This window comes from Oncorhynchus kisutch, linkage group LG30 (genome assembly GCF_002021735.2).
Source record: "Oncorhynchus kisutch isolate 150728-3 linkage group LG30, Okis_V2, whole genome shotgun sequence".
NCBI classification, from domain to species: domain Eukaryota; kingdom Metazoa; phylum Chordata; class Actinopteri; order Salmoniformes; family Salmonidae; genus Oncorhynchus; species Oncorhynchus kisutch.
The window spans coordinates 20,489,292-20,515,174 of record NC_034203.2 but is presented as its reverse complement, the minus strand read 5'-3'; the positions used below and the strand labels follow the sequence as shown (position 1 = coordinate 20,515,174).

The following is a 25,883-nucleotide window of genomic DNA, read 5'->3' as shown; positions in this document are numbered from 1 at the left end:
CGACATCATCATTCCATCCATGGTAGTAGTGTATCTCTACTTCTTATCTTCATTGACTTTCTCCTATCTGTACCAAAATCAAATCAAATCAATGTTTATTGGTCATATACACACATTTGCAGATGTTATAACAGGTGCAGCGAAATGCTTACCAGTGCGATATGGACGGTGAATTCGACGCCGATGCCTACAGAGGCGATGAGGATGACCACTGGGATGGCACTGAGTTTGATGCCGATCAGGCCCATGATACCGAAGAGCTCCACCGTCATCATGGCCAGGATGAAGACCTGAGGAGAGGAACACGGGTTGGTTAGACACTGCCTCAAACTCTGGAGTCACAATGAAACACATCCATTAAAGAGTAGGTATAAATGTTAGAGATCATTTTCACAGCATGTCTTGCACCCATAACCTTCAGTGCCTGTTTCCATGATTCTATTAGGTAAGAGTTAAGTCTTACACAACAGAATATTTGACCTGACATTTGGGAGGATCTCACTGTCATCTGCATGACATCGAATTACACTCAGGCCCTAGTCCCACTCTCCCTAGCCCTCTTCCTCACCCTCCCGGGCTGCTCCCTCTCTCGGGGTTATATTCCACTATTTTTTTACAAGATAGAGAGAGAGGACTTTGAAAATTCTTAGCCTCGTGAACCTTTGATGTTGGCAGGGGTCCCAATTTGGTCACGGTTAAATTGGAAATGATAAAACTCTGTTTTATTGCACGGCCACATATAAGCAGTGAAACTATAGAGGCTCCAGCTTAAAGAGAGACAATGTGACTGTGCACATGTAGGCCTGAAAGGACCTTTCCCCCCTCCTTCCCTCCCTCCCTCTCTCTTGTTCACTCTCTCTCTATATCTCTCTCTCTCTCTCTCTCTCTCCTCTCTCAATCTCTCTGAAGATTGTGCAGTCTGTCTTCCAGTAGGACTGACTACTTAAATAGAGAAGTTAAATTCATTCCAATTCCAACTGAAACTTGTGCCACACTGACTGAATTGTGCCACTACAGCCCCAATGGTCGGTCACGAGAGTCACCCTTCAGTGCGGTCTGACCAGGCGGGCGGCCCAGGGACCCTCCCCTCACCACCAGGCTTTGTGAAATGTTTCCCAGCCGCTGAGTTGACAGGCCGTCTCCCTCCCAGGCCTGATGGATGGGTTTAGCAGGCCAAGGTCGCGACTGGGCAGATCCGTCCTGTCCCCAATCTTTGACAAAGGGAGCTGGAGGTAAAGTCTTCAGGAGAGCTCCTTTGCATTTCCTTTTCTAAACCCAGCCAGAACAGATTAGAATGACAAAGGCCTGGGGGGTGTGAGCAGCACCCTCTGGCCAACACGCCAAGGGCCCTCCCCAGAGATGGGGCCCCCGCTCCCTCTGTGGCAGGGTTATTGAGCTGTGCTGAGGGAGGGAGGCCTGGGAGGAGGAGGAGTAGGAGGAGAAAGAGGAGAAGGAGAAAGAGAAGGAGAGGGGGGCTGAGCTGAGGGGACTTACAATGATGCCAGCGGTCCAGGGGTTGAGCAGGAGGATGGCACAGACCAGGAAGGTGCAGGCTAGCACCACGCTGACCGCCAGGAGGAACCAGTGTCGCAGGCCGATGTACTGCTCCCAGAACAGGAAGGGGTACCCGTTGGGGTAGTTGAGCACGCCTTTACGGGTGAACTCCTCGCAGATGGTGCGCACGCTCTCAATGCCCTCAATGAAGTCGGATGCCTGCCTCAGGCCGTTCAGGTAGAAGGGGAACTGGGCAAACTCCAGGGGCTCTGCGGCAGGGACTGCAATGCACCACGAGAGGTTAGACCATATGACCTTGGCTCATGGTAGAAACTTCATTAAAAAAGGTGCATTTTCATGTGAATTTAAAGAGAGGCCAAGTGGGAGACTTACTGCGCAGGTTCTCTCCGGTGGTATCGTACTTGTCGTGGATCCACTCACGGGGGTGAGGGTAGAAGTTACCCTGAGAGGCAGCATAGCCCAGGGGGTCGTTGCTCACCCACACAGTCAGGTAGATATAGAAGACGTCTGGGTGAATTAGACCGTCCTCATCCACCAGACGACGTGAAGTCAGCTTTTAGACATTTAGAGAGGGACTGGGGTTAGCATTCTCAGTAGCCGGACTGGGACTATACCATCAAATATATTCAAGCTACATTTAAACTTTACTTAACCAGGAAGTCCCATTGAGGTCAGAAGACCTTTTTCCCAAGGGAGACCTGGGGAACAGAGTTCTATCGAAGGCAGTAGGAGCATGGTACTGTGACAATACACACCTGGTTGTAGTTGAAGGGGTCCTTCTTGGAGCCAGTCTGGATGAGCAGCTTGTAGGCCAGAACACCATCCTCAGTGCCATTACGGTAGTTATCCCAGGTGATCCTGCCTGCCTCCCAGTCTGCATCGAAGGCAGCCTGCAGTCCTAGAGGAGAGAGAACACAGGAGAGCACAGAGTTAGACCGATCTGATCCACCACCACATTCTCATGTTTATTATATTATACAGCTGACAGGGCCACAACATAAGCTGAGATGTTTGGAGCACTATGCCAGGAGTTATACTTTAGAGTAGTGAAAACACGATGGTACGTTTAGAATGAGTCATCTAAGTAAAATAAGACGTTTTACAGAGTGTTCTGAACATTAACCTCCTACAAAACCACACACAAACACATCCAAAAACACGCATCTCTGTTCCTAATATGTCTGTGGGCTGAATAAACTAACCAGCAAAGCCTTTCGTGTTTTCTAAATGACAAAGTCTGGCGGCAGTTAAAAACCAGTTTCGACAGCCTTTCTCTAATTACAGGGAGAACCTGACTAGAAAGGAAATAGCATGGAGGGAGGAGTGGAGAGAGAGAGAGAGTCTTTCATGTCACTCCAGTTCTCAATCGATTGAAGAGTTCTGTTTCTCATGTTTTGGATTGCCGAGCCTGGTTACCCGCGGCCCAGCCTCGATTCGCCTCATAGCTTAATACTTCCTCATGACTAGTCTAGGACCTCCAATATATTTTAGCCAGAGGGAAGAGGCCAAAAGGTGAGGGAGGTAACCTCTGGCCTTTCTTCTACATCATCTAGCCTCCAGCCCTGCTGGATGGGGGTGAACTTTCACCGCCGCAGGTTTTCGCTCACCTCCTATTCACCCCCCCATCCTCCACCCTCGTCCTTACACTGAAGGTAAACATCAAAAACCAACCTCTCCCTCTAAAGACCCTGACATCACTAAAACGCTATACCGCCAGGGGAAGAATCCACAAACAGAGCTCCTTTTCAAACACACTGACTGACTAGGCCTAATAACAGAATCACTATGGGGCTTCTGGAATGAAATAAAACAAGATCTCCTTTAGGCAACCTGTATTTACCTCTTAGCCAGTCCTGAAAATAGTGCAGCCACATCCGGGGTAGCTGCTGGTCGCTGTCCCTCACCACGTACTTGACCGAGGTGAAGGAGTTGTGCAGCTGGATGAGGAGACGCTGGGAGCGGGCGTAGTCAAAGCCGTCCATGGTCACCAGGTACATGTTGTAGAAAGAGAAGTACTTGAACTGGGCGTTGATGAAGTCGTACTCCTTGGTGTCGCGGGGCACAATGTCGGTCAGGTAGAGTCCGTCATGAACCATAGTGGTTCCGTACAAGCTGAGCCCCAGCAGAGCCACAAAGAGGACCACGACCACCACCTTGCTCTCTGGCTTTAGGAGGAGAGGAGCGTACTTCTCCCGGGCGAAGCTTGACAGGTTCCAGTGGAAGAAGGGGAGAGGAACACACTCCCTGGCCTCCTTGGACTCGTCCATCTGGGCCAGGAGGTCCCGCGTGGAGCTGGAGGGGGTGAAGAGCTGGGAGCCGTAGGGGTCGGTGGGGGAAGGGGGAGCGGGGGAGGTGGCCACCACCACAGATGGAGGGCTGGTGGAGATCTGGGAGGTGGGGGGCAGGATGGTGACTATGTGCTGGCCCGCAGCGTCACACTGGGTGAAGGCCTGGACGGTGGTGGTGATCTGGGTGCTAGTGGTGATGGTGGAGCCTGTGTAGGTCGTTGTAGTCTGGGCGCCAGGCGCGTGGCTATGGGTGGTGTTGTCGTTGGCATCGGAGAACTCCTGGGGTTGGATCTGGATGACCCGGGAGGAGCAGGGGCTGTAGAAACAACATAGGATGTCCAAACGTTTGACCTCCCGACGGTGCAGGTCCAAACTCAGGATGGCCGGGAAGATAAGAAGCACCATGGCGAAGTTGAACACCACAATAATGGCCGCCTAGGGAGAGAGATAGAAAGAGAGGGGGAAGGGGGGGGAAATAAAGGAGAGAGAGAAACACTGTTTAGGAGAGGGGCCAATCCTGTTCATGACATCGCTCCACGCCGCCACCCGACTCCACAGCTGCCGCTTGAGCTCCACAAAAAAGGGCTTTACATTCAAGCTCCCTTGCTGTTTTAGTGCCTCGGATTCAGTCCCAGAAAGAAAAAAAAAGTGCTCCCTAAATCACCAGCGAAAATAGTCAACAAGCCAGGGAACTGAGGTAAAGGAAAGGGGACTCGCAAGGCTGCTGCTCTCTCTGCGAGTCTGTGCAGGACCCCTCCTACCTCCCTACTCTACCGCCCTGGGGGTGACATTATAGTCGGTATGGTTTCAAGGAACCACGGACCACCCAGGGGGAGGCGGGAAGATCACAGAGCTAGAGGCTGACGGCCCAGTGATATACTGATCCACTCCTCCTCTGATTATTTCCCTACCCTCCCCACTTGAGAGAGGGGGGGGGGGGGGCTGTCCTGGCACTGTAGGTGCAGTGAGCAATAAAAAGAGGAAGAGAAAAGAACAAAGATCCCCCTCTGAATAAATGTCACTTCTGAAAAGTTTTTCTTTCTCTTTGTGGCAGAGGCCTGCGCCCCACTTTTCTTGGTGTGTGTGTGTTTTCCCTTGGTGTGTGTGCCTGGCACTACTGGTTCCATGGCAGAGCTAGGCAGTGTAAACACAGTGGGGCATACAGCACAGTCTAGTACCTGCAGAGAGAAGGCGCGCAGTGCTGGGATGGGGACCAGGGCTGCCATGAAGAAGGCGATCATGTTGTTGATGGAGGTGAGCGCCACGCTGGTGCCAGTCCTCCTCAGGCAGTCCCCCGTTCTCTCCTGCAGAGACAAAACACAGCCAACAGTTAATACCAGACAAACCAGAGAATATAAGTAACTGTTGTTGTTCTAACTAACATAACTAAGCATGCATCACAGATGACACCCTATTCCTTATATACCACACTACATTTGACCAGAGCCCTGGCTGGTCAAAAGTAGTACACTATATAGGGAATAGGGTGTCTCTCTTTTGGGACAGAGACTAAGTACAAGGTTACAGTGGGTCAACAGGTGATTGAACTAGGGGGCATGGGGAGGGGAGGTATCTAGCTTACCTTAAAGGGGATGTTGATGCCAGTCTCAGTGAAGGAGTGGGCCAGAAGGAACATGTCATCCACACCGATCCCCAGAGCCAGGAAGGGGAGAACCTGTGTGGTGGCAGCGTTAAAGGACAGGCCCAGCAGAGAGCACAGCCCCAGGCCAGCTGCCACAGACAGAGCCACCAGGAGCACACCAGCCAGCCCCACGGCCCCCTGGGACTTGGCACAGTCCCAACGGAGCATGGTCGCACAGGCATAGGCCAGCTAGATTAAGACGAGAGAGAAGAGAGAGGGTGAGAGGCTTTGAACTTTGAACTCAGCACAGGCAAAAAGGAATCAGTATAGAACTATTGACATCTATGATGAACCTACAGTAGCGAGAGTAGGTTACTACTTACCATGAGCAGGTAGCCTCCAGCCACCCGAATGACACTGACATCAGAGAAGGACTTCATGATGTCGTTGAGGGTGGTGGTGGAGAAGGCGTGGATCTCTGAAGTGGAGTTCTGGGGGATACTGCCATGAGCCACCTGGAGGGAAAATAAAATAACTTTATTTAGATACAGGTTAGGGGTCAAAAAGAGAATGTACAGTTTATTTTTTATTTTAATTAAGTACACCAGTAGTAGTGACCTAGTTTGGGTTGTGGCTCGTGAGGTCATGTCAGTTAACACTTAAATTCCTCTTGATATTCTTCTCCCATACAAACAATGTATTCTTCAAAGATGACTTCATATTTTAAATCAACAACACGCAAACAAGATATGGCTGAGCCCCTATGAAGCTTGACAACAGGAATAATGACCACAGATGCCAGAGAGCAAAGGTCAGGGGGATCAAATGAGATCACATGGTCTCTCAAGCTACTCCATCAGCAACATGAATGGCCGACAACCTTAGGGGAACCCAACACCCTGCACTTTGTTTTTACAGTGACCATCCCCCTCTCCTCATCTCCCAATCTCTCTCTCTCTCATTTCCTTCTCTCTCTCCTCTCCTCTCCCTCTTTCTCTCTTCCTCTCTCCCCTCTCTTTTTCCTCTCTCTCTCTCTCTCCTCTCCCTCTTTCTTCCTCTTCTGCGAGCTGGTATTGCTGGAGGCATGACCCCCCCAGCCATTCAGTCAGCATGCTGGGTGTCAGCTATCACAAAAACAGCTTGTTCCTATAACTGGGAGTCTGTCAGTGGCCTCCTCGGAGGACTCCGTTTACTAGGCAGCTGAGGATTGATGGAATTCAGGCAGACGTTGCCCTCCTCTATGCATGTGGCAGGTAAACTGGATGACTCATACTTAAAAGGGTAGGGGAAAAACAAGCCAACCCGAGGCCAACTTTAAGGACGCACTATGATTTGCTCTCTGATTTCTTATTTGCCGGTATATTACTCAAATGGGTCGAGACAGGTTGGTGAAAGGTGCAGGTGGCAGAGGCGGGGGAGCTAGGGGCCAGAAACATAGGCTACGTCCCAAATTGAACAGGTATAGTGCGCTACTTAGTGCACTACTTTTGACCCACACATACCTCCACGAACTTCCTCTGCCAGGACTCCAGGATGGCGGTGGCCTTGTCCTCGTTCCAGTTGATGTCATGGATCTCATAGTCGTCCTTAAAGTGTTCGTAGAGCTGCTTGGGGCTCATCAGGAGAAACATGGTCTGGAGTGCCTCCGCACTGCAGGAGACAGAGAGAGAGAGACACAGTCAGACGCCTGCGGCCAAGTGAGCTCAAGCCACACACAGGAGTCATGTTCCCCCCATTCAAGACCCCCCCCCCCCCCCCCCCCCAAATACTACAGAGGAACCTTAGGAGTCCTCTTGTCAAGAGACTCCTGTCTTGGCTGTCATAGATATTACATACTCTGATCTGTGGCATATAAACCAAAAGGTGGTTGTATACAGTGTAAGTGGGTGGAGAAGTCAGCTGTTGGCTAGTGTTCTCAGGCTCTAACTCCTGAACGGGGGAAAGCAGGTGTCCTGCTGCCTTTCCACAGCGAGCACAGATGGCCCTGAAGGCGACTTGGCACCGATGTGGGAGTTCTGGGGTAAAAATGTGATTGAGATTACCGTAAATCAAATCATGGAATAAAGTCTGTGGCTTTAAAGGACTGTATCACTTCCCTCCAGATTTCCAGGGTCGTGATCCGGGCAGTGGCCCAACACTGTCACTCCATTCATACTTGTGCTGTGGTTTTAAATTCAATTGAAATGAAAGAAAGTATTCAGAATACTCAAAAGAGCCCAGGAATCATGTCTCACACATACGGCAGTATATCAAGATGTTTTACAAATCCTTAGCACTGGAAATGTGTACTAGTACACCCCTGTATTGTAAATGATTGTTGGTGTCCCCTTTTCCTTTCTCTGACTTAAAAGGACAGGCTACCTTTCTCCCACTCTCCTCAACAACAAATCTGTCCTTAGTTTATGTGGCTGTCCATCATGTTTAATTGGTCTGTCCTACGCAGGGGTCAGAGGAGGAAACTGGTCCTGCTTCATGTGAGGCATTCCTCAGATGTGTGAGGTTATTAGGAGTCAGAGGCATTCTTCAGATGTGTGAGGTTATTGGGAGTCAGAGGCATTCCTCAGATGTGTGAGGTTATTAGGAGTCAGAGGCATTCCTCAGATGTGTGAGGTTATTAGGAGTCAGAGGCATTCCTCAGATGTGTCAGGTTATTTGGAGTCAGAGGCATTCCTCAGATGTGTGAGGTTATTAGGAGTCAGAGGCATTCCTCAGATGTGTGAGGTTATTAGGAGTCAGAGGCATTCCTCAGATGTGTGAGGTTATTAGGAGTCAGGGGCATTCCTCAGATGTGTGAGGTTATTAGGAGTCAGAGGCATTCCTCAGATGTGTGAGGTTATTAGGAGTCAGAGGCATTCCTCAGATGTGTGAGGTTATTAGGAGTCAGAGGCATTCCTCAGATGTGTGAGGTTATTAGGAGTCAGGGGCATTCCTCAGATGTGTGAGGTTATTAGTAGTCAGAGGCATTCCTCAGATGTGTGAGGTTATTAGGAGTCAGAGGCATTCCTCAGATGTGTGAGGTTATTAGGAGTCAGAGGCATTCCTCATATGTGTGAGGTTATTAGGAGTCAGGGGCATTCCTCAGATGTGTGAGGTTATTAGGAGTCAGAGGCATTCCTCAGATGTGTGAGGTTATTAGGAGTCAGAGGCATTCCTCAGATGTGTGAGGTTATTAGGAGTCAGGGGCATTCCTCAGATGTGTGAGGTTATTAGTAGTCAGAGGCATTCCTCAGATGTGTGAGGTTATTAGGAGTCAGAGGCATTCCTCAGATGTGTGAGGTTATTAGGAGTCAGGGGCATTCCTCAGATGTGTGAGGTTATTAGGAGTCAGAGGCATTCCTCAGATGTGTGAGGTTATTAGGAGTCAGAGGCATTCCTCAGATGCGTGAGGTTATTAGGAGTCAGAGGCATTCCTCAGATGTGTGAGGTTATTAGGAGTCAGAGGCATTCCTCAGATGTGTGAGGTTATTAGGAGTCAGAGGCATTCCTCAGATGTGTGAGGTTATTAGGAGTCAGAGGCATTCCTCAGATGTGTGAGGTTATTAGGAGTCAGGGGCATTCCTCAGATGTGTGAGGTTATTAGGAGTCAGAGGCATTCCTCAGATGTGTGAGGTTATTAGGAGTCAGAGGCATTCCTCAGTGCTAGCTAGGCCCTCACTACCCTCGCCCTCAATCTCCCCCTGTCCCCGGTGTACACCCCCTCCCGCTCTCACCTCTGCAAAGCATTCTGGGTGTCCTTGACCCGACCGCCCAGGATCAGCTCCTCCTGCCAGTGCATGAACTTTTTGGAGAAGCCGTGGCAACCGCCTTGGAGCTGCCCAGAAATGTCAGGACTCTGCGGAGGGAGGGAGACAGACAGGCAGAGCTAACATTTAGCTTATTTAACAACCAGGCACATCGGGCTCACAAGAATACCCTCCTCTTTAAAAGGAGGGGGCGTGGGGTGGAACCAGCCTACCTCTCTCAGGTCCTTGTTGGGTGCGCTGAGGGGGCAGTCGGAGTCATTGGGGTCCAGGCAGGGGCGGTTCATGTAGGCGTGGCCCACCTGGGCCTTGTCCAGCATCTCCCTGAAGCCCTCCAGACTGGTGAACTGGCTGAGCTCCTCCATCAGCTTCAGAGGGTCCAGGTTCATCCACTGGATGTCCGGCATCCCCCTGTAGAGGAACACAACAACATACAGGCTCAGTGGGAGTCGCAGGGCACAGTAGAGCGATGCCATGGCTATAGAAATCACTTTATATACAGTCCTGTTAAGTCCAGTTCAGCTGTGCTCTTTCTGCAGCACGTTCTGCCCCTCCCTTTTTCTTTCCTTTCCTCCTCCAGCTGCACCCATGCCACCGTACCTACACCTCCCCATCTCCCTTCCTGTATGCCATTGGGTGGTTCTGGTCTTGCCCCGCCTCTCCCATACTCTCCCTGGTGACGAGGAGCTGCAGATACTGTGTTTATAAAGTAGCGTTTATTATCCTGTTACACGGGGCCACAATGCAGAGGGAAAACACGGCGGCAGGCTGCTCGCTCCTATTTCTTAACTTTGTGCATCGAGTCATAACAATTACCTCTGCCTCTAAACATCTTGATAAGGCTGCAGTGGAGCAGTGAGAGGGCTGGCTGGTGGGTAGCTGAGCAGGGAGTCTGTCTGTGTGCTCTCTCTGTTGGGTTGATTGCCTGCCTGCATCTCACGCTGTTTAGTGGTGTGATGTTCACAGAGCCTTTCAAAATGCCTAATCCTAAGGCTTTTCGCTGCTTCTGCCTCTGGGTCCTCCTCCATGCTACATTTATAATTTTCTACAAGGAGCAGGCAATTATGTGGCCTGAGGGATAACACTTTGGTGTCAGTTGACAGCTTTTGCTGTACCAAGTAAACTTAGTACAGTGCGCTAACTCAGTGGCTCCCACCAGTACAAAGAGAGTACTTGTTAAGAGGAAGCATCCTCTGCTTTACAGGATTGCCCTTGCAACATCTGTATTCTACCACATTACCCATAATACACCACACAACCAGAAATGGCCTCGGCTCCGTAAGGTCGTAATGTCTCCCGGCTCATAATGTTTTTTTACTTTTCCCTCCTTCCTGTGTTAAAATTGTACCATTTATATATATATATATAACCCCCTTGGTCGATTGAATTATTTTATTTTGAATTTACATTCTCACACCTCCAAAAAAATCCAATAATCAAACTATCAACAACAAAACATATACAAGAAACAAGAACTCAGACCATTACAAGTCATAAAATAATGCTGTACCAATCATATAAAAAGTAAATGCTGTAAATAAAAATAAAGAAATAAAATGATCTAAATACTTTGAGGCCATTTACTTTAGTTGGTAGAGAGAGAAAAGAATCCCCAAAGTGTCCTAACTCTGGGCCCAACCTCACTCCAATGATTCATGAAGAGAGTGGCTTCAAATAAAGCTGCTACTCTCCCATTCCCACATACCAAGCGCCTTTGCTCCTGCTTGCAAAGAGAGGCTCCTTTATCTGCTATTTTTTGCTTGAGTGAACCGGCCTAGGCCCTTTTGTTTTTCCATAGATTGCTGCTCTTTGTTCTCTCAAGTTTTTTTCTCTCTCCCTCTTTTTGCATTAAAAAACTCGGCTGAACTGAAGCGGAAGCTAGAGGGGACATTAGCCTCAGTGGCCAGGCCACCCCCAGCTCTCTTCAGCGCAGCAAAAAGAAATGGCAAATAAATAACAACACAGACATTTTTTAAGAAAATATTTCAACACTGTGATTTAGGGGAATACTTGTGGATCTGTGATCATCAAAGGCCCTTCCCCTCTCTCTCCTCTCACACTACATGAGGAAAAGTAAATACAACCCATATTTATGTTTATTTAATTTCCCTTTTGTACTTCAACTATGTGCACATTTTTACAATACCGTACATTGCCATGATGTACTGTATGTCTCTATTCTTGTGAGTGTAATGTTCACTGTTCATTTCTATTTAACATCTATTTCACTTGCTTGGCAATGCCAATAAAGCCCTTAGAATTGAATTGAGAGAGAGAGACAGAGAGAGAGAGAGAGAGAGAGAGAGAGAGAGACAGAGAGAGAGAGACAGAGAGAGAGAGAGAGAGAGAGAGAGAGAGAGAGAGAGAGAGAGAGAGAGAGAGAGAGAGACAGAGACACAGAGAGAGAGAGAGACAGAGAGAGAGACAGAGACAGAGAGAGAGAGACAGAGAGAGACAGAGACAGAGAGAGAGAGCGAGAGAGAGAGACAGAGACAGAGAGACAGAGAGAGAGAGAGAGAGACAGAGAGAGAGACAGAGAGAGACAGAGAGAGACAGAGAGAGAGAGAGAGACAGAGAGAGAGAGACAGAGACAGAGAGAGACAGAGAGAGAGAGAGAGAGAGAGAGAGAGAGAGAGAGCTCCCTGCCAGGTGAATGGAGAAAACACTGTTTGTTGTTCAATGTGCACGCCTGTGGCTGCAAAAAACTATTTTCAAAACCCTCAAACTGAACTATTGGTTTTACCTGAATTTATAATCAATATATTTGATATGCGGAAAGTGAAAACAATTGGACTTATTGAAAGTGATAAGTGATAAGTGATACTTATCTTTTAGGATTTTTCCCCCGCAAGGAATATGATAAAAAGCATCTTAAAATAACCAAACTCCACTGTTCATTTCTTGTACACTCTTTGGGGACCAAGCATAATGCCCATTTTATTTGTTGGACAACTTACAGCTCAGAGCCCGGGCGATTACCATGAGAATGCACAGTGTTACCCATTGCTGACAAAGCTGAGCCCCCCTCCAGGGCCCCCTCACTGATGGACACTCACTCGTAAACTGAAAGAATGCTTACCATTGTCTGACCCAAAGGTTCCCCTCCCCCCCTTTACCAACCCACCCAGTAGCAGCCATCTCCTCCCTCCATCTCTCCCTCCCTCCCTCCCTCCCTCTCCCTGTCCCCTTTCCATGAGGGCCTTCCCCTGCTCGGCTGGGGGACTGTGTGTGTGTGTGTGTGTGTGTGTGTGTGTGTGTGTGTGTGTGTGTGTGTGTGTGTGTGTGTGTGTGTGTGTGTGTGTGTGTGTGTGTGTGTGTGTGTGTGTGTGTGTGTGTGTGTGTGTGTGTGCGCGTGCGTGTGTGTGTGTTAGACCACTCAGAGCTATGACGACAGGAGAAGCATAGGTGACAACTGAAGTAGGCCTCTTCCTAACAACAGGGCTAACCGGCTCTTTAGTCACAGCTTGATGTTAGGTTATTACTGCCACCATTGTAGGTTATTACTGCTGCCACTGTATTGGATCCAAACTAAAGCCTCTTGTTAAGAAGAGTGTGTGAGAACCAGGAGGTCAATTGAGATTTTGTAGCCAAGCCACATTCCCTGGCCCCTGCCAAACCCAACGTATAAATAAGGTGAAAGGGGCCAAGCTAGCTGGACAGGGGCCCGTAACTCTAATACTGGGATTCAAGATAGCTGATTTGTGAAAACACAAAAAAAACATTCTGTATTTCCAAGTAATATGGAAGAAAATCATTTGCATTCATTTGAAGGACAAATATTCTGGAACTTACGGTAAGTATGCTGACCCCCCCTGGAGCTTTGCACCTTCCCAGAAACAGTCCAGTGGGGTAACAATCATACAGGGGAACAGCTTGTCAATCATCTGCAAAACATGGATACAGTCATCAGTTATTATCCATTATCAAAAGTACATAAAACAGATCCATAACCAAAACCATGCATGGTGATGCAATGGACAAAAAATAACAGGGAGGGATATTTCATTTTTTCAACTTACCCTTTCAATCATGACATTTTCTATGATAGGGACTCCAGATTTGTAGCATATTTTATTAAGATCCCATGATCTGAGGAGAGAAGACATACAGAACATCAGATATGTGACCACAGACAACCCCCTTTTATTTAGTTGTAGGGTAATCCCCAGTGACCCATGGGTCTACTTACTTTCCAAACAGAGACACTTGGACCTTGCTGGCCGAGAGCGCTGCCTCCAGGTGAAGCAGCAAAGCATCCTGGGTTAGAATGTTAGTTCCTTCCTGTTTGGGGGTTTGTATGAGCATCTGCGACGTGAACACAGACTCCTCTCCTTGCTTCTCCTTGGTGTAGCGCAGCTCCCTACTCACTCGGCTACCGGCTAGAAGAGAGAAGAAGAAGAAGAGAAATGGAGAGGGGGGATTGGGTTAAAGACTCATCTCATCTCCCACATGTATAAGAGCTATTGGGTTATTTCTCTTCGTTGCGCTGCGATTTGACAAGACAACTGACCCTCATTACCACTGCAGAGGAAGCATGATGCAAGCTAAAACGTCAATCAACAGAGCGAATGAAGCACAGAAAGGTCCACAGAGTGTACAGTTCTGGGGGCTTTGGGGATAGATATGAAGCTTTTTAAGATTCACAGTTTAATTTAATTGCAGCCTCGGTAGTGGGAAAAAAAGCCACTAATTAGGCTGCTTTTCTAAGTTTCATATTTCTGTCCAACCCTCCTCCGACTCCCCAAGACTTGGATTCTAAATAGCTGTGTAGTTCAAACCAGAGTCCTTGGCACAGGTCCAAAGGATACAGAGACCCACAGCAGAGAGGGGGGTGGGGGGTGGAGAGACCGAGATATACAGGGAGAGAAATCTGCTGGATATGACTATGCACAGCTCATATTATAATCACACTAGTGCAACAAGCATTGCAGACACGCAAACACACACACAAGTTCCGAGTTGGATCCCTGTATTGAAACGACTGTGGCGTGAGTATAGTGAGTGTAGTACACATATGCACTGCACATACACATGAACACAGATCGGCCAACGCCCTTGCCCGTGTTGGTTTTGAAGGCACTTCAGACACAAGACGTCTAGCCAAGAGAAATTGGTCAAAGCTTCTCATTGGCTCCCTCTGTGAAACAGATGTGTCCTGTTAGGGAATTCCTCCTCACTGTGCCCTGGTGCCCAAACCCCAAACCCCATCACTAACAACACGGCACGGAATGGCAGCACCACCATCCCTAGTTTCACAGTCTATTTCACCTGGGACCTGATCATGTAAGAAACTGACAACGGTCAAAAACAAAGCCTCTAGCCTAGTCAGACTGTTTCAGTACAAAACGAAGGCACAACATACCATCGATTCTTTACAGCAGACTTTCACCATACCAGAACTAACCCATCAGAGAAGGAGAGGGAGATTCTAGTAGAGAGAGAGAGAGATAAAGGTGGTAGCAGGGTTGGATGGGAGAGAACAACGAGGCAGAAATGCTGTTGATCTGGTATGCAGAGCCGGGATGAAAGCATCAAAGCCCTGAGAGGAAACTCTGGAGTCCAGCCCCGTAATTACCAGAGGCTGCCCTGAAAAGAGTGAGCAGGGTATCTGCGGCAATGCCAAGGGCACATGAAACGCACCGCTCTGGATCAGAGTGGGCCCGTCTGCCCCTCCGTGTTCCACTACATGACAATCCTGCAGAGGCTGGCTCTCACTGTAGCCACCTCGCCTCTCAGCTTCTCTCCCTGGCTTTCTCTCTTCCACTCTTTCCCTCTGTCTCCCCTCTCCCTCTCTTCCTGGCACCACCTTACCCAATCCAGACGCAGCTCCTCTAATTGAGGGAGAAGAAAAAAACGATCCTCTCCCCGGCTCTCGAAGTGTAAGATTAGATTATAACTGGGTTGGAAAATCTTTCTGGGCTTTCTTCTAGCCTTCATAGCCTTCATAGTTGACTTTGTGAATTCACAGAATCAAACCACGCTTAAGAACAGACACTTTTGTTTCACTTGAGACATTCTGCTCATATTTAATACATTGGGGGCATCTACAGGAACTGATTTTCAATCTTTGGGCCTGTAATTACAGGGCTCCTGAAGTAAATTATAGCTATTTGTGTCTTGTTCCGCCCATCTGGACCACCCAACTAGAGCCCCGGCCTCGCCACTCAGTCACTGTTCTGCTCCGAGAGAGAGCTCAGCCACTCACCAGATGGAGGCTGCTCCACTCTGCTCCTATCCGCTCGGCCTGCAACCAACAGCCCTTAAAGAGACAGTCGCCCAAATACTTCTCACCAAGCAGTCAGAAAAGTTTGAGGAAAGTGTATGGAATTTGGGGCCTGTGATTCTCTGAATATTTGACATTAAAAGTGGAGCGAAATCACATGTGAAGCATTAGGCCCAAATCATTTTTCATGAGGAGACTGTCAAAACGTAACACGTAGTTATCCTTCAACAATCCCATATTGGACGGGGAAATCAGATAACTGTAAATAATATCAACATAACATGGTAGAAGAGATCAGGGAGCTCATACTTCTTCACAAAGCCACTCAGGGTGCTGCGCTCCAAACAAAGCACCTCCATTTGTTCTCCCTCTCTTCCATTTTTCACATCAACCCCCGGAGGTGACATCCCCATACAGCCCAATTATCCACAATTATGGTCCATCTCATCTTCTAAGCATATGCAGGGACACGATCCATCAATCAACCCTTTTTATAGCGTTGAGCATTTTGGAGTGAGGACTGCCTGCAATAGCCATTCCTATGCTAAAGCTAATCTCCATCCAGATGGGGTTCTCACTGCTTCTCAGTGGGACTAGACTGGGGCTGGCCAGAGAGACAGACAGGCAACGGTAGCAGGTATGAGGGAGAAGGTCTCCCACCCAAAGCCCGGACACAGGGCCAGGCAGGCCTATCAGGCTTGTGTGGATGTGTGTGTATGTGCGAGTGCTAGTTCCCCTCTCAGTGGGCAGTATAGAAAGTGGCATGTAATTAACCAAGGAGAAGGAGCCCCCTGCTCCTTGGTGTCAGACCACTGTTGGACCCTGTCAGCTCTAATCTCCCTCATGTCCAGCCCACCACCACCCAGCCTAGCCCTACAGACCTCAGGAGACCACAGGAGACACCAGTACGTTGGGCCAGTAACCGAAAGGTTGCTGGATCGAACCCCCAAGCTGACGAGGTAAAGATCTGTCGTTCTGCCCCTGAGCAAGGCAGTTAACCCACTGTTCCCCGGGCGCCAAAGACGTGGATGTCGGTTAAGGCAGCCCCTCGCACCTCTCTGATTCAGAGGGGTTGGGTTAAATGCGGAAGACACATTTCAGTTGAATGCATTCAGTTCTACAATTGACTAGGTATCCCCCTTTCCTTCCCTTACCATACTGCAGTGTTTTCCAACCTGTCATCATAATTGAATAGCAGGTGGAGGTATTAATGGTATTATAAGCAATTTAACATTACTTTTCATAAAGCTGAATGTTTAGAATAATAATAATAGGCCTTTAATTTGTTACATTCACTGCTAAAATGGACTAAATTTTACCATCAAGATATTTTATGTTAAAATAAAACCTCAGACTCTGTGAATGGTGGTCGTCAAGAGCTTCTGTCTGTGTATGGGATCCGTTGCCATACTGTACTGTATCAATGTATTTTCTCTCCATGTCTGCCTGTATGCTATGTTGTCTGCCTACACTAGTGCACAGGTTTAGTGATTGTAAACGTTTGCCATCAAACTCAAACAGTATCTTCCAAAAGTGTTGGTCACAGACAGCACAATGCATCCAGTCAAATGTGGAAGAAGTCCCACACAAGTAGCCAAGCTATTTCTCCAGCTTGGCTCAGAGGCTGTTAGGCGCCGTCACTAAAACACAACTGTTTGAAACAATTAACAAATAGGATTGAACCAGCAGCAACACCATTCACATGTTAGCTCTAGGTCCAAATCCACTCTCCATTAGCAGAGACCACCTTCAAAGTGTTGTGGACCAGATTAGCTGGATTATGTAGCCACTGAAAGGATCCATGCTGCTTTGGAGGAAGTCCCACAAGGAAGAGACATGCTTTACCATGCTTTACCTGTAACAGATTATAGTACACAAAATGTACAAACTCAAATGCACACATAGCCTCGCCACTCACCCACTCCCTCACTTATACATTCACACAGAAAGTAGACTTTGCTGGACCGGTTCTGCTTAGGAACTGTCAGTCCCTCATCTTGCCCATTCCCTGCACTTCGTTATCCATTTAACATGGTTTTAAAAAGCATGCAGTATAAAACCAGAGGGATAGATTTGGCCCTGACTGGCACAGCGAAACAAGTCTTCATTGAAATCAAGCTTCAGTCCTACTGCCATTTTCTTCAATAGGCCATCCTTTACCAAGTGCTGCAGCACCTCCCCATCCCAGTCCAATGTGTTATACTTAGCAGATGGAAAGCTCCTTATACAGAGAAAATCCAGGCAGGGCAGAAGAGATTGAATACAGGCTTTTGTCACTCCTCTCCTGAATTTCTTTCAGATGTTTCCCAACAAACAGGAAAAAATTAAGAGGGAACTTTCACAACAAAAGCAAATGGACCAAGACTTTTTCCCAGCAAATAAAACAATGCAGGCATGGGGGGGCTTGGCTTTCTACCTTACCGATAGAAATACAGTGTGTCTGTGCGTCCGTGTTTGAGGGGGAGAGTGTGTGAATTGGACAGGGTGGGAAAAGGACATTTTGAGGTATTCCTTCAAAAAAAAGTGAGAGGATGACAAATGAAGTTCAATTTGAGAGGGAAAACTGTAAAAATGCCATCAAAAGTAAAAGGCCAAAATAATCCGCTTCAGTTACAATCTATTCAGATCTATGATACTTCTGTCAGCATTGACATACATTTCCACTGGTGTTGGCAGTTAGGCACTTGCTATTTCCATATGTATAGGCTTGCCTGTACTAATTATGCTAATCATCCCTAGTGTTGGCTGCTGTGAAAAATAGTCACATTAGGCACTCCACTGGCTGCTAATGCAGCTTAATGTGTGGTTGAAACATACATTCATCCCATGGTGAAAGGCAAACATTTTCCACATTGCTGGTCTCATTCAGCCTAGAAATGAATTTATTGAGCCCAAGCACCATTTATTTCCCCCCAAATACCAAGAAAATGTTTTTCTCCCTTCTTCTTTTTCCAGAGGGGGCAAATGGTGTAAGAGGAAAACAGGCAAACTCTACCCCAAAAACGGTGACTGGTGTATCTTTATTTACAGTGGACCAAGGAGAACAATCTCTTTTGGCATGATATAAAAAGTGTCAAAGTGCAAGAAACACAGAGAGTGTAAAGGAGATGTGTGAGACAGTGCTTTCTATAACAGAGATAGTCCTTCAGCACTCCCCAAAAAATGGGCCCAGTGTCTACAGTGACGGTCAAGCAACATCAAATACAGGACACTAAACAGGTATACGGTTACATACAGTGCTGAAGTGTGATGCACTGCTGTAAATGTAAAAAAGTACCATAAAATCTCATCTCTATTATATACCTTGGAATACTAAACACCACACAACATGTGAAAGCCTACACCGTTATACGAGTCACTGCTTTAACACTGTAAATATCCAAAAGGGATATTAGCACGGTGTATTAATGCAGTACACAGTGGACGGTTCCTTCAGTAATGGAGGGATCTGATGAAGTTTAGTATTCAGCTCATGTGTTTGCTCCTTGAGGAGAGGACTGAGGCTGGAGGACTGCAGATTGGTGGGAGGTGGTGGGGGGGGGGTGAATGGAGGGAGAGGGTGGGGGGGTGAAATAAACATTTTCAACTGACCCAGGTTGACTCTGGCCTTGTTTGTTCTTTCTACTGGTGAGGTCTGAGGCTCAGCAGTTGGAGTTTATTTATCTAGCTGGGGCACTGTGGCGTTCCATTCACCTCCAATAATGCCTCATAGAGCTTTCTTTCTCTTTTAGCAGGCCCTGAACTGGAAGACTGTATTTTCTGATGAATTATAGCATTTACCTTGCATTTTTGTTTAGATAACTGTTCCAAACATTGAAACGTCCACATGTTCCCCTCCGAAAGGCCTGGCTTGTGCTGCTAGGGCTCTGGAAGGTACCTACTGCTCGCCATGTGGAGTAGCTCATTCATGCTGTGTATATGTTCTTTTCCCCCATTCTACACAGTCTCTTTCTAAAACATATGGCGGCCTGGCACGTTGCAATATTTGCACAGCTTGTCTGTGTGTACATGTCTGTCAAGATCACCAAAACTGTGTCGAGAAGGATGGGTTTAGTTCATGTGGGCTACAAGTACATACTTGTAAACCTTTATTTCCCCCTCTACATGCACTATTCAAAACTGTGTGGTGCTCTTTGGTGGTATTAATTCTACCCACTACCAAATATCAAACCTTTTGGGAAATCTACATGACTGTTGCAACAGTAATAACGCTAGCTAAGCTTATATTACTTCCAGAAAAAACAACTCCCTACCCAGCAAATATACATTTTCTTCTTCGTCCTGCTTGAACTGGTGAAAGAAATGTGTCCTGAGAAAGAGGCCACACTGTTGTTTTTAGGGAATGGGGAAATGTTAAAGTGTATACCCCTAAAACCTTCGCCCCTAATGCTCCCCCACCCCCATCCTCATCTGCCTGCACTTCACCTCTTTATTACCCCCCTTTCTTCCTCGAGACAATGCACTCTAGGTCACATTCTCCCCCTGGTCCCACCCATGACTGCCAGGCCATTTTCCTGTGTTATTTCTTGCTCTGCATTGCTTCTGCAGTAGAAAAGTTCATCAAATAAACGTCCAAAAGAAAACAACATGACTGACAAAAAAATGTCCTTAGTTGAATTGAGTGTGTTTTATCACTCTGCACTCTGCCTGTATTAACCAACCAGTCTAATGAGTCTACCCACCTAGAGACGGCACAGTTGAACTAGTATCGGTTATAACTACATACAGTATGAACACCTTTCACAACAGGTACCTTGTTTTTAACTACTACACCTTTTCCCATATGTTTCTGACTGGCACCAACAACTGGTTTAACTACCACCAATATCCTATCAACATTCAGAACAGACAAGCTACAGAGTACAGGAGGGTTTGCATCAGGTTGAGAAAACAAATACTCTCCAAAACATTATTTTCCACAGTCCTATGGCCCAAGTGTTAGCACAATATCCTTGGCTAGGGTAGGGCAAACTAGGCTAGGGTGGGATGGGGTAAGCTAGGTAGAGTAGGGTATAGGGTAAGGTAGGGTAACGCTAGGGTAGGCGAGAGGAAACAATTAAAAAGAGCCTGGTGGTCTGACATCACACACAGCAGGTCATCTACCCTAGCTAGGTGGCAAACATGACATTTGGGTGGGGGTGGGAGACAGATATGGCCTGGGGATATATGATGGGAAGCATATGCTCCCAGGCACTCCCAGCTGGCCGAGTGTGAGCCCAGGAGGCCTCATATCAGCACCCTCATCCTTCATATGTGGTCAGAATACACCTCTGCATGTGTTGACAAGAAGACCACATAGACTTACGTTCTCTATTGAGAAAATACTAAGCCTGCAACACCTGTTATTTTGAAAGTTTGAGGCCCAACTGTAAGCTGTTGATTTATAAAGTAGTTTTAAACTTGCCTGTTTCCAAAATAAAAATATACTGCTCTGACTGCTACTAATAAAAAATGATGCTGCCTGGACACTCATCTCATCTTTTCTTAGAGAGCAATACAATTCTCTGTCCTATTAGGAAATATATCTCCTCTGTTTTGTGAAAGAGTTTATGTGTGCATGTGTATGTGTTTGAGAGTGAGTGAGAGGGAGAGAGAGCGATGTGTGCATGTGTTTCTCTGTGTGTGTTTGTGTGTGTGCGTGTGTGAGAACCAACCTCTCCTTGTTACCAAACCACTTACTCTCCATTGAGCTCTGAGCAGCTTTGTCAATGGGCTATTGGGGAAACAACGCAGGCAGAAACTTTAGAAACATGGCCACTGCCTCTTAAAGGAACAGCATTCCTTTTCAGCATTTGGGTATTTCACTCTCAGAATGACTCCATGATTAGGCACAACAAACCCTATCTAATAACTTCCTTTCAGAAGACCAACAGTTAGCTTCTTTAATGTGTACGAAATACACACCAGTACATGAACAAAATACTATGATTGTGACAAATTACACTGCAATAATTTCATATCTTGTTTGTGAGTCAGACTCCACTTAACTACAATCTGACAAGTGAATGAGTCAAATCTGAAAATCTTTGGCTTCACCAATTTTACCAAAACTCAAACACAGTGTCAGACCACAAGCATTTAATTGACAACATCTAAGCCCTTCCCAGCCAACGTTTTGGGAAGGAATAAAGGGAGTGTTTATACGCTCTTAGAAAAAAGGGTGCTATCTAGAACCCAAAAGGGTTCCTCTGCTGTCTCCATAGGAGAACCCTTTGAAGAACCCCTTTTGGTTCCAGGTTGAACCCATTAGGTTCTAGGTAGAAACCTTTTGGGTTCCGTGTAGAACCCTATCCACAAAGAGTTCTACCTGGAACCAAAAAGGGTTATCCTATGGGGACAGCCGTAGAACCCTTTTTTTTCTAAGAGTATCCTACAAGTGTTGTGACTCTTTTTAGAGTGTGCAAAACAGGTGGGTAAACTTCAGCTGTATTCACTTATTTTTTGTAGGAAAGGGGGTGCCTTTATTGTTGAATGGAATCCAAGAATAGTTAAGGACCACACAGAGAGCTAGGGGGGAGGGTCAGCACCTCAAAGATGGCTAACGATTCACACAGCCCATCTGCTCTTGGGATCAGGAGTGCGGCAAAAGCCTAGAGGGCTTAAAAGGAATTTGGCAGTGTGAAAACCAAATAAAGCTGCCCGAATATGCACTGATAACCCAGCCAGCACACAGAAAGGACGTCAAATAAAACATGGAACAACCATGGCAAACAATACAAGGCTGATGAGAAGAACAAGAGAAGGCTTGCGTGTGCAAGGAACAACACGAGCTCCTTGTATGCAATAAAGTTGGAATTTCTTGAACTAACAACACACACAAAGGCGCAGAGGTTAGAATACATAAAAAATACATAAAAAATAACTTTCAATACAAAAATGACTAAGTTATGGTCAAATTCAAGAAAAAACTACAAATTCATAGTATCCACCACCCAATCATGAATAACAACTAAAGAGCAGCACCCCTCAAATAACTAGAGCAAAAATACTGACGCAACAAGTCAGTCAGATAGCACCCATACAGTTTATTCTGCCCCCCTCCAGTAGCCTGGATGGAAAAATGTCTACAACAAGTTAATTTGGGCAAAAGAATACCCCTCTCTCTCCCCTTTCCAGACAACACCTCAAACCATACCCCGAAACTGAACGCCTGACTCACCTTCCACCCATAGTTGCTCAATGTCCGTCTCAATGGCAGCAACCCGCAAACCCACAGACAAGGCACCGAACACAAGCAGTCCAATGAAAAGGACCTTTCCACAATGTCGCTGGATGTGACAGCCCAAAGAAAAGAGAAGAGCCTGGAACCTCGCCCGAATCCACAACGGGGCTTTCTGACCCACAGCCGTCCCCTAAAGAGACAGGAGGAGAGAGAAAACATTTTCATTACACATTAATAACAACATATTGCTATACGTGGACTGCATGGATATGGCATAGACAAGTACAACAATTCACTAATGGAAGACGACACTGTATCTAACTGCTCCCGAGTGACGCAGTGGTCTAAGGCACTGCATCTCAGTGCTTGAGGCTTCACTACAGACACCCTGGTTCGAATCCAGGTTGTATCACAACCGGACGTGATTGGGAGTCCCATAGGGCGGAGCACAATTGGCCCAGCGTCGTCCGGGTTTGGCCGGTGTAGGCCGTCATTGTAAATAAGAATTTGTTCTCAACCGACTTGCCTTGTTTAAATAAAGGTTACATAAAAATTATATAAAAGTAAGATAAACCATCAATACAGTGGTCTTTCAAGTATTACTAAGAATGACCTACTAGGGCAGAGAATACCAATAAAATAGATAGCCTGAGTATGATTGTGATAGCGTGGCATACTTAAGGTCATGTTCAACATTACCGTATCTACTGTACTAGATAGATATGTGAGTGATATGTCTTCATGTCAGATGTCCTGTAAGCAAATCATATATATGTGAATTGGATCACCTGAACTGACGTCATATATAGACACCACGAGAATATCCGAACATAACCAGTCAGAAGATACCCTAATTTGATGGTAGGTAATTGAGGGCCCGACACCAAAGAGGGTAAAGCAATGACCAACCAGTCTTTGGTGTTGGGCCCTCACAGTTGGCACAAGCCAGGTGAGTCTAACCACTCATCACCAGAGGCACGGGGGTTTGCTATGGAGTCAAAACACAAGACTTCACAGTTATGGTTACATGGGTTCAGGTTTAACAATAACAAAACGGCATACTTGTCAAATGGGATATAAAGTCATCTATGCTGTTCTGGTGTAGCCTATTACACACACATATATAATACACTAATAACAACTAGGATGAAATAAGTATCTATGGTCTACTAGGGGCTATATATTTGACAACACTTTTGTGCATTTGGATTAGGACTAACATTTTTCCTATATTTAATGTTTAAATGCTCAGCCAGCTGCCCTAACAACCTCATGGGAAAAACTATGAAACCTAATGCTGTTGGGCACTAATGCCTAGTTTTAAGTGGAAGTCGAAAGATTACAAGATTGCACACATTTGAGTCAGGAGTTATGTAGCCTACCATACTTTCTTTAATAAGCTACATAGCTTCTAAAAGGCTATGCAGGGATTTGACAATAAGCAGTTCCTATATCAAAAAGCCCTACTCCTATCATTTAAAATTCAAACACTGGCTGAAGACCGTCTACTATACCCATTCAAACTTTACAAACAATGTCACCGGTCTAGTACAGACACACTGGACAGATGTTTTGGTTTCACTTGGGAGTTTTGACACATATCCAACCGTTCATGCGGTCCAGTGATGCTTTGTCAGATAAAACTTAATCAGTGAACTCCTCTAAGATCCACCGCATTTTCAAACCAACGAGCCTTAAACAAACTAGCCTACAACGGGGACCCCGAGTCTAACTTCTTACTAATAGAGTTGAACAGATCCCACACACGTAGAAATAACTATTATGGGTTGTATTGCTCCTAAAAATGAACGGAGAAAGTTATTTTCATTCAGAGTGGGATCGGGATCGAAGGTTAAAATATGTGCGTGCCAGTGATTCGTAAATGTTACAATGTAACATCGAAATATTATGTGAAAACGGCAGCATATCACATTGTACCACATTTGGACATAACACTCCCTAAAATATTCCTCGTTTCGAGTGGTAGTAACACCCGTTTCTTCAGAAGTACCAAAACATAGCACGTATTCACAGAGATGATGAATGAAACAGCAAAGTATATTCCATTGAAAGCATTTTGTCACCTTAGAAATCTGTTTTAATGCGAAAGCAGCGTGGCAGTAACTGGGTCTCCGGAGAAGATCTGAGTTTACTCGCGGCGGAGAACGTGTATAACTTGGGGGTAAATCTCCAAAAACACCGGCCCCTGGGACTCTGGGATCCGAGGCCATAGTCCAAACAAGAAAAACAAAGCACAGAGCGAAGCGAGAGAGAAACAGTGCGAGTTCAGCAAAAGCGACAATAATCCAAGATAGAATACTAGCGCATCCACCGGGTAGAAATTAGGAGAATATATACTAGTCTTTCCTTGAGCCAAAGTCTTGCAACTCCATCCCAACATTATGTGCCCAAATCCGTATAGATCCTTGAGTCTTCATCCGTCCTGATAGCTTATAAAACAACTTTTCGAAGTAAAGTCTCGAGCAGATATTTAAGTCTGCCTCTGATCCCGTAGCAGTGACATTTGGAGAAGCTAGCCCCTCTGCAAATCGTGAAAAGGGTGGTTTGGTGGAAAAGTGATCTGGTTCTCATTGGCCAAGGAAGAGGCAAATTACTTAGCAAACATCTCCTATTATTAGCTGCTAAGCAACAGCTCACCAAAGTGGAGAGAGAGGGAGACCACCCAGGCAGCCCTTCAAATCGAGGGGAGGGGGGAGAACGAAGGGGCGTCAGAGAGAGGAACTCTTTCAATAAACTCAGCACACTGTTGCCGGCTCTGCTCTGCACATTCCCAATTGCCTTAGCTCTGTTATACGAAGCAATCACACATGCCATATATTGATACAACAGACACAGTTTTATATTTAATCCAGTCTGACATAAACAAAATTCTAAATTAATCCAGAGTGGTTTCTCACACAAATAAAAGGGAAAAAAAGACTGAATAGTCGAAATTGTGTACTAAACTAGCTTTATTCATTGGCAAGAAACAAACTCAGTATTATAAACTGTACTACAATCAAGGTTACATTTAAAGTAGCTAATCACTCACACTTTCAAAGTTCATTAATTTGCTTGACTTTGCTCATTGATTGGACTAATGTATACCAATCTCACTATTTCACAAAACAACGTAATCCCTTCATTGCTGTATCATCTGTGTAGTTGTCTTGTCTATTTATACTTAATTGCTAAGGACTTACTGACACATGTTTAATTCCACTGTGCTGTGCAGTTTGCCAAACAGCTGTGATGAGTGCGTGTGGTGTGGGTCTTTAACATTGACAGCTGTAGACCTACCAACCCTGGATTAATTAAGGCATTAAACCAGGTAGTTATTTGTTTCCTCTCTGTCACAGTCCATTGTCAAGTA

The 25,883-nt window shown here is 46.3% G+C and overlaps 1 protein-coding gene across 1 annotated transcript in view; it reads right to left on the bottom strand.

Annotated features, from left to right (window-relative positions):
* The window catches only part of ptch2 (patched 2), a 32,202-nt gene extending 7,079 nt beyond the window's left edge, over positions 1–25,123 (bottom strand). The window contains exons 1-16 of the mRNA XM_031810534.1: positions 24,595–25,123; positions 22,508–22,700; positions 13,315–13,504; positions 13,145–13,214; positions 12,918–13,009; positions 9,341–9,536; positions 9,096–9,217; positions 6,888–7,035; positions 5,769–5,900; positions 5,386–5,634; positions 4,982–5,107; positions 3,356–4,238; positions 2,271–2,413; positions 1,888–2,068; positions 1,495–1,775; positions 153–290 (exon numbers count right to left, since the gene is read on the bottom strand). Of these exons, the coding sequence (XP_031666394.1) occupies positions 153–290; positions 1,495–1,775; positions 1,888–2,068; positions 2,271–2,413; positions 3,356–4,238; positions 4,982–5,107; positions 5,386–5,634; positions 5,769–5,900; positions 6,888–7,035; positions 9,096–9,217; positions 9,341–9,536; positions 12,918–13,009; positions 13,145–13,214; positions 13,315–13,504; positions 22,508–22,700; positions 24,595–24,741 (3,291 nt within the window). The 5' untranslated portion in view covers positions 24,742–25,123. The remainder of the gene's footprint in view (positions 1–152; positions 291–1,494; positions 1,776–1,887; positions 2,069–2,270; positions 2,414–3,355; positions 4,239–4,981; positions 5,108–5,385; positions 5,635–5,768; positions 5,901–6,887; positions 7,036–9,095; positions 9,218–9,340; positions 9,537–12,917; positions 13,010–13,144; positions 13,215–13,314; positions 13,505–22,507; positions 22,701–24,594) is intronic.
* Between the last annotated feature and the right edge of the window lie 760 nt (positions 25,124–25,883).